At 41.9% G+C, this 9106-nt stretch overlaps 1 protein-coding gene across 3 annotated transcripts in view; it reads left to right on the top strand.

Moving 5' to 3' along the window:
- Nucleotides 1–8526, top strand: part of LOC307021628 (proline-rich protein 5-like) — a 14827-nt gene extending 6301 nt beyond the window's left edge. For all 3 annotated transcript variants that reach the window (XM_079653938.1, XM_079653940.1, XM_079653939.1), the window contains 7 exons: nucleotides 1–54; nucleotides 1038–1144; nucleotides 3027–3118; nucleotides 3208–3348; nucleotides 6098–6242; nucleotides 6375–6710; nucleotides 7422–8526. The exon at nucleotides 1–54 is cut by the window's left edge and continues 27 nt beyond it. In XM_079653938.1, the coding sequence (XP_079510064.1) occupies nucleotides 1–54; nucleotides 1038–1144; nucleotides 3027–3118; nucleotides 3208–3348; nucleotides 6098–6242; nucleotides 6375–6710; nucleotides 7422–7759 (1213 nt within the window). In that variant the 3' untranslated portion in view covers nucleotides 7760–8526. The remainder of the gene's footprint in view (nucleotides 55–1037; nucleotides 1145–3026; nucleotides 3119–3207; nucleotides 3349–6097; nucleotides 6243–6374; nucleotides 6711–7421) is intronic.
- Nucleotides 8527–9106: the final 580 nt, after the last annotated feature.

Below are 9106 nucleotides of genomic sequence, written 5' to 3' on the forward strand. Positions count from 1 at the left end.
CCAGAAGAAGGATCTGGGAGAAAATGAACTCTACACTCTGAATGAAGGTGTCAGGTTAGCTTCCTGTCTCTTCATCGGTCTGTCTGTCCGTCTGTTTTTATTTTTATTTGCCTACTTATTACTTTCTCACTCACAGAAAAATTAACCAAGCACGACCAATGTTGAGTTTGGGATGAAAATTGACAAAATGATAGTGCTTTTACTCTGTAATCCCCCACCTTCCCTAGCTCACGTACAGTTGAAGCTTCAGCAAGCTAAATGTAATCTTAATGACACATTAGCAGTCACAGTTTTACTGCCTATTGTCCACTGAATCAGAAAGTCCTTTGAGTAAAAGAGGGAACGATGGGGGGAGGTTACAGAGGGTTCACTGCTGTGTTTTTAATTACAATATGGTTGTCAATAGTGACTCCAATCCTGTACAGTAAACTACACTCACATACACATAGTATACACATACTGAGTGTAGATGCTACCTCTTTTTTAAATAAGCATAACTCTCTACTTTAAATATAGTACATAGTATTGCCATATTTTATTACATTTTACTGCACTCAGTTTCATCCATAACTATATTTTGTCTACATTGTGTCTTTATTTTTCATTTGTTGCAATAGTCTTAGCTTTTTGAATTGTGCAATTTTGTATCCACCACTTATACCAAAGCAAATTCCTCGTATGTGTAAACAGACTTGGTAATAAAACCGATTCGGATTCTGACTCAAGCTGTTGTATCTTCACATTAGGAGAAACACCTGATTAGATTAGATACAGACTAAAGGTCAAATTCTCTCTTCCTGTCATAACAGCTGTAATTTCTACATGTTTACAGTTTATTGGAGGAAATTACTGTTGTTGAATTGTTCTTTGTCTTCGGTGTGAACAACATCTCTTCTCATTTCCTGAGTCTGCTGCTGTTCAAACACCGCAGCTTTCCAGTGCACTAAAGCTCATTAGTTTTTCTTCATGTTGAGGCAATATAATTAAGGTTGTGTTTGTGTTGTGTGTGTGTGCACTCATGTGAACTTTTCTTTCAGGCAGCTGCTGAAGACAGAGCTGGGCTCCTTCTTCACTGAGTACCTTCAGAACCAGCTACTCACTAAGGGCATGGTGATACTGAGAGACAAGATCCGCTTCTACGAAGGTATTCACACAAACACACATCAGAAACATGCTGTATGTGCACATATTCTGATGAAGCCCTGTTTAACAAGAACATCCTGTTTAATGGTTAATTGATAGACATAGGAAGAATCCAAGTTAAGTCAAATTGAATAGAAAAATAGAAAAGTGATGCCAAACCTATCAAGACTCTTTGTTTGGTTTATCCTAAGATTTAAATTCCAATTATTTTACGAACAACTGCCTCCTGGCTTTAGAATATAGTTTTCACATGCAGTGCCAGTGAGTCATTACAGGGAAACTTCAAGAGTTTTTTTCTCAATGTGACAAAAGTCACGAGGAAAAAATAATTATTGACAAAAATATCAGATGCTTAGTTAACCCCTCCAGCTATTAGTTTGAACTGTTAGAAGAACAACCTTTCTCTCTCCACCATCTCTCTTTAGGAAGGAAATGTTTCTGGAATACACACCTGTATGCACACACACACACACACACACACACACACACACACACACACACACACACACACACACACACACACACACACACACACACACACACACACACACACACACACACACACACACACACACACACACACACACACACACACACACACACCACATACATAAACACAGAGTCGGAGTTAGATAGAGACATTTAAGAGGAAAAAGTTAAATCACTGTGTTCTCTTTGTTTTATTAATGTGTGACTTTTGTTGTGTCGCTTTTTTGAAGCAACAATGCACACACTGACTCAGATTTTCAGGGCTGTCGTCAGAGCAACAACACAGGAAGTGATGCTTTACGTCAATTGCACAATATCCAGTCAGGGAGAAATGTTAAGATAAGAAACACAGCGGTTCATACAATGACTCAGACGCATTGTTCAATGTGTGATTCAATATGCCTGCACAGACCTATGCTGCAAAAAAAGCTTTGCAAATATCTGATCTTTTTTAGGGATTCTCTTCTCATCTTTTTTAGGGATTCTCTTCTCATCTTTTCTTTTCTACATCAGCTATGGAGGTTTGATTTTTTTAAGCTAAAAATGTAGAGAATATTTTGCCTTGAGTGCATACTTTACAAATGTATCGTCTAAAGGCCCTGACACACCAGGCCGAAATCGTCCGTTTTCGTTAGTCGGACGACGAAGCGTGCCCTGTCGCCCAAACTCAATTTGGTGTGTCCCGCACCGTCAGCCGTGACACGCCTAAAGGCCCTGACACACCAAGCAGTCACCAGAGAACTCGCCGACGCTGACGCCGACTGCTGCGTCGGCGTGTTCTCCTGCGTCTTGGCCACAGGCAGTCGGACAAAGAAATCACTCTGATTGGCTGTTCAGCTAGCGAATCAGTGCATGAGAAGCGAAACGGTTGCTTGAGAATGTCTTCCACAAGCAACACTCCGATGGCTGATAGCTCCAGTACCGCACGAAACGTGTTTTCGATGGACGAGAGTGAAAATGGAACGCACACACTATTTGTTGTTTGTTTATATCACGTAGTCTGTTCTTCTTCTCTGTCTTCCGGTTGTTGCCTCTTTTGAATGACGAATACACACTACCGCCGCCTGCTGGTAAGGAGAGTTATTGCCACTCACGCATGCGCAGTTCGTACGTGCTCGGCTGAGGTCTTTGCGGTGTGTTCCAGTGCGACACATGGCCAATCGGCGAGTTCTCTGGTGACTGCTTGGTGTGTCAGGGCCTTTACCTTACAGACATAAAAGATTTGCATGAAATAAAGTGAACAGACACTGCAATGAGATCAAACGACATACAAACGTAGAAATTACATAACGTAGGACATCTTGTTGACTGCATGTGCTAGACACTTGTTATTTTTGTTTATTTTTACTTTGTGCTGATTGGCTGTTTGTCTTCTTCTTGCTTGTTTGTTATAGGTCAGAAGTTGCTGGACTCCCTGGCCGACACATGGGACTTCTTCTTCTGTGATGTTCTGTCCATGCTGCAGGCCATCTTCTATCCTGTACAGGTACACACACACACACTGCCGTGAACACACTACCATGCTTATATTATCCTAACAAAACTGAGTGTTGACCCATGTGTGTGTGTCCTCAGGGAAAAGAGCCATCAGTGCGTCAGCTGGCTCTGCTTCACTTCAGGAACATCATCACCCTCAACCTGAAACTGGACGAGGCTCTGTCTCGACCCCGAGCCAGAGTCCCTCCTTCTATCATACAGATGTTGCTAATACTACAGGTACACACACACAAACACACAAGTTATTTATCGTTTCCTTTCGTTTCTCTCACGCTATCTCCACACACACATTTGGCTCTCATAAACAAACATCTATTAATGTTGTCGGGTGAGGAGGAAGAGGGTAAGTGACAACAGATGGAGGATTAGCGAGTACAAAGAGCTGTGGACTTTTTTCTTGCAAAGGGATCTCACAGGAAGTAATCTCAGTCTTCTTCCCATGACCACTCAGTAGTACCCTCTGCACCCTGTCTCTTTGTGTCCTCACAAAAACTGAAAAAAAGTGTTTCAGACCGAATTAGTAAAAAACTTGTTTTCTTGAGGATGTGTGAAATATGTGTGTCAACTGCAAAGTGAAGAGAGCTCAGACATGCATGTGTCCCCTGTGGATAATATGCTTCACTTCATAAACATTACAAAATAAACTATAGTGAGTAACATTAGGGGACTGTTGTTGCTCCATTAGGCTGAATCAGGTTTATTTCAATGTGGTTCTTCATCCATTCTGCAGTGACTTATAGCTGCACACAGTTAATTATATATTACCTTTACTCCTTGTGGGAACAGGAAGAGAGTTGTTTTTATTTATTATTTAACCGTGGTGTTGCTGTTCTTTTGCAGACAACACGCACTGGAATTATAAGTTAACATGCTTCTCCTTTCACAAAATTCACACCGTGCTTATTCGCCCTCTGGATTGCCACAATTTGTAGATAATGTTACTTTTAATGGATGCATTCATCATTTTTTCTCCTCTGAGTTTTTTTAAGGCAGAGGTCAGGACTTGTAAAACTAGCTTGAAACATTTCATTGCAGTGAATTTAGACACGTACACTCCAAAACACAGTTGGCCATTTATTGGTCAGATGTGAGATGTGGGTCAGGGAGTGAATGCAAGTGGATTGATGTGTTCTCAAGTGAGTCTGTGTGCTGTTTTTGTTGGGTTACTTTGGACATTATTTTAGTGACTCATTGACCCAAATCTGCCTCGTCCAGACTCAGACAGAGAGGGAGCATGACAGCTGGACAAGGGAAGGTATACAGAGTCAAAAAAGACAAGAATAGAAAACAGGATACATTTATTTGTTTCTCTTCAATTGTGTACAGATTTTAAAATGCTTTTTCCCCCACAATAAATATCAAATCAACAGGTAGCTTAAAGATATAAAAGCCAACTGTTTTTTTTTTAAGGCAAAGCAGTTACAACACAAGGTTGAATGTAAGAGAGATAAAGATCTGCAGAGCGTTTGCTGTTTTTGCGACTTCTTGTTTCATCTGTCAGTAATTTCCCTGTTCGTTCTGTGATGCCAATTCGCCAAAGTCTGGTCTATTTATGTGGTTTGTTTCTGTGCTGTGGTTTTGATGCTCAATGGTTCTGATATTTGATTGATCTTGCCTTTGTCATTCATAGACTTTCTCTGAAGTGAGGTCAGGCTCCACATGTTTCACACCCCTCAGGCTACTCACACTACTCACACTAAATTCAACTACTACACAGAGCCTGGATCATTTGAACAGTAACGTTTTTGTTTACTTTTCCTTAAAGGTCCCATGTCATGCTTTTCTGGTTATTACCCGTCCCTTTGTGTGTTATGTAGGTTTTTATGCATGTAAACGGTCTGCAGAGTTACAAAGCCTCAAAGTACACCCTGTAGTGAGTAAAACTCTAACACAGAAAATACCTGTCTATGCTGCCCCAGAACGCCTCGTTGGAGATTTCTCTTTTTCTTCCTGGGTACAGTGACGTGCCCATACCCAAATGGACCCATTGGTCCAAATGGACCAATCCGTGGAGCCGTTACATTTGGACCAATCCGCGGACTTCCTCACACACACACACACTCAATCTTTTCTCAGCTGCAGCTCCGCCGATTTCTCCTCCCTGAGACGGCGGGACGCGGCGAGGCTGTGAGTCACACAAACTCCCAGCCAGGCTGCGGGTGTGTGTGTGTGTTCTGGCTGGGTTTCGCTGTGTCTCGCTGTCTCGCAAACGGCCACTGGGCTCATAGGGAGGGGGGGGGCAGGAGCTCCAACAAGGCGTTTAGGACAGAGAGTGAATACACATACTATACAGAGATGCTGTGTGAGAAACCAATGTGATTTTGGAACATTGAACAATGTAAATCTATTCTAGTGGACCTCAACAATGGAATTATGATCAGTAGAAATGGCCATGACATGGGACCTTTAAGACTTGGAGTTCCTGAAACAGCACTATGTTGATTGTGAGTGTTAGTTCATTGCCACTGATATTAATTAGAAACAAACACTATCTTAAGTGAAATTTGGGTTTGAGTGCCTGTTTCCTGCAGAAGCAATTGCTTGGGCCCCTTGAGACAAGAAAAGCAATGTTGTTGATGTCATTCATATCATGTGTTTTTACATCTTTATACAACTTTAGGAAAAAGCCAAATTCACTCAACACTATAAGCTCTTTCATTCATGTGGTCCTCCGGGCGGTTTTATAAAAGCATTGTGTGACAATGGTTGCTGTCCCCAATATGTTTTTAACTTTAATAAATTCCAGCTTCTCAGAGACCTTGAACTGTCTTTATTTTTTTACCCCACTGTTCTTACATTTGTGTGTGTGTGTGTGTGTGTGTGTGTGTGTGTGTGTGTGTGTGTGTGTGTGTGTGTGTGTGTGTGTGTGTGTGTGTGTGTGTGTGTGTGTGTGTGTGTGTGTGTGTGTGTGTGTGTGTGTGTGTGTGTGTGTGTGTGTGTGTGTGTGTGTGTGTGTGTGTGTGTGCAGGGAGTCCATGAATCTAAAGGTGTCACAGACGACTACCTGCGTCTGGAGTCTCTGATCCAGAAGGTGGTCTCTCCCTACCTCGGGACGCATGGGTTATACTCCAGCGATGGATCCTCCAATCTACACTGCTCCTCCTGCCTTTTAGGTATGTGTGTAAATAAAATGTACAATACAAGTGCTTTTAAAAGATACAAGTGCCATAATCCCTCATGTCTTTTACTTAAAAAATATAGAATAAAATCATCTTAATTCTTTATCTTTCTCCTACTCTCTTAAGAAAAGCGTTTGCAGCGATCATGGCCCTCTAAACCAGGCTCCCCCGGGGTTAAGAACCTAGTGGTACGCTCCAAGAGCTACAACGTTCCCATGCTGACCCCCGTCGTGGAGTATGACGTGGACTCCTTCACAGGTGTCAGACGACACTCCGGTGTCAGACGACACTCCGTCTCAGGGATGACTTCCTGCTTGGAGGAGAGCATCTCTTTGGCTGAATCCACAAACACTGCCCCCAGCATCACCAGCATCACCAGCATCACCAGCATCACCAGCATCACCAGCACGTCCAGCTTCCACAACCATTCTCCAGCCTCCACAGCCTCTGCTTCACTGTCAGGTAAGCTTTACCAGCACTAAAACATGCTACAAATCATTGGCTGCGGCACATTTCCAGTTTGTATTGTTTCAGGAGTGATCATTAATTGATTAAGATAGCTTTCTTTTCAAGGGTGTGTTTTAGTTTAAAGGGAATTCAAATTAAAGTGGGGTGCTCTGAAGTAATTTTTTAATGGTCATTGTATTACCCCTCGTTAAATGGCAGTTGTTGGGACAGGATTAACAGCATAATCCAAGCAATGTACTGCGATATGGATTGTTTTAGACAAGCCTTTCTATTAGGTGGGTAAAATACAATTTGCTCCATCCACAGCTGCACATAGCTTTGCATTCATGATGAAACTTGTGTCCTTTTCTCTTAACTACTATCATCTAGTGAGAGTAATTCAGTACAATCACCATCGAGAAGTACCTTATACTAGGCCACTTTAACTTTCCCTTAAAAACCTGTCCAAGAAGAACCTCTTGCATCTTACTGAACACTGTGTAAATAATTGCTTTATCTTTAAAGTAGTGGAAACGAGGGAACTTTCATTAAAGCTGTCCAGAAATGTTGGGTTGAGGAAAAAATTAAGAGAAAAACTCTGAATATGTTTTGAAATTGAGTGTGAAAGTACTCACTACTGGATAGACTTAAATTAAGAAGCTAATGAATAAGAGATCCAGAGAGTTATTGATTATTTATCAATAATTCCTACTGCCCTGTGTACAGACACTGTGACCTTCAGCCAGGAGCCCCCCCCAGGAGCCCCTGACTGTCCTGCCAGTCCCCACCCTCTCCGGGCACAGCATCACTCCCCCTGCATCCTCCCAGAGCCATCCCTAGGAGAGGACACCCACTGCACAGGCTCGCTGCAGTCAGACTCCCCCGCCTCCCTCAGAGCGCTGGCTCAGGACACCAGCTCCGGCCCCAGCCCTGCATCCAGCCCGGAGGTCCTGAGGGGCCACGTCCCTGAGTCTTTGGACTCTGAGCCAGAGCACGATGGCATCTTTCTGGACTTCTCAAAACACTGTTCTGAAGGGTCGGACACACAGCAGAGTGTGGCGTGATACACACACAGACACACACATGCAGACAGATGCACACTGATGCAGGACGACATTCCTTACGCACTGGGACAATTCCTACTGTTTTATTGAGACTCAAAATGATCAGGGATTTTTTTAACTGAATATTTTTTATGGAAAAGGTGATCACCCATACCTAGAATCAAGTCTAATCACATGCTGACTCACAGAAATAAATATGTTGCCTTTTTTAAAGTGTTGGCACAAGGCTAGAAACATCAGCTCTGTCTTTTTGGGCAGCCAGGATCACATGCCTCCCTCGGCTGATCGAGGAAGTTTTTTCTACCGTTTCTTTCTTTTTAATTAAAACTTTGAAAACACATGAAGCTAGTGAAAAGACATCCCAGGGGGAGGGGCACATGTTGAAAAATAATTGTCAAAATATCTTAAAGAGGCTATTAAATACATTTTGTAACACTTTAAATGTAAAGGTAACTCTCCAGTTCACCCAATGATGCTTCTGTATTGCTTGTTGAACAGCAACTTATTTTATTAGTTGATCATTCGAATATTAATTTGAATGTTGCAATCTTTTATTCTGTGTCAAATATTGAATGAGCTGTATTTTCAAAGCAGTTTAAGTTAAGAAGGAGCTCAAATCAGTTGCAATGTGTCTTTTTCTCTAAGGACCCATAAGATCCAGGACGTTTTTATTAAAGATATTATGATCTAAAACATGTTTGGATAAAAACACTGATAATTACATTTCTCTACATAAGTTTGTAAAATAAAAATCTCTTAGTTTGAAACCAATGATATCAGCTCATATTTTGGTTTAAGTCTACATTTCTGCATGATATGAAAAGGTTGCAGACGCCGCCATCTTGTGTCATCCCGGTCTCATTGCACGGCAGTATGGTTTCCCTGCAGGGCAATGCTGCAGTGTAGCCGGTAGGTGACTGCAGCTAGAATCTAGAAACGGCCTCACCAGAGCCAACGTTGTATCGGCAATTAGATTTTTAAAAAGGCCGATACCGATAATCTGTAAAATGCGGAATATCGGCCTCGATAATCGGCCAGGCAGTACTTCCACAGATGACATTTTTTAATGGATTTTTTGTCAAAGCACTTAAAGGGGACCTGTCATGCAAAATGCACTTTTGTACGTCAGGAAGTGAAATAGAGGGATGTGAGGTATGGCTAGAATGGGTGATCTGTTTGGTATTTTGAGCAAAATACTTCATAGACATGTTTTTTATATATTTTGTTATTGTTATTATTGCCTAAAAATAACATGATAGGTGACCTTTAAGAAAAGCAACATCAGAATCACAAATCCTTTGTGTTCTACAGAGGGGACATTTACGCTGCTACAGCAAAGGGGACAAC

Source organism: Notothenia rossii (assembly GCF_949606895.1).
Source record: "Notothenia rossii genome assembly, chromosome: 10".
NCBI classification, from domain to species: Eukaryota; Metazoa; Chordata; class Actinopteri; order Perciformes; family Nototheniidae; genus Notothenia; species Notothenia rossii.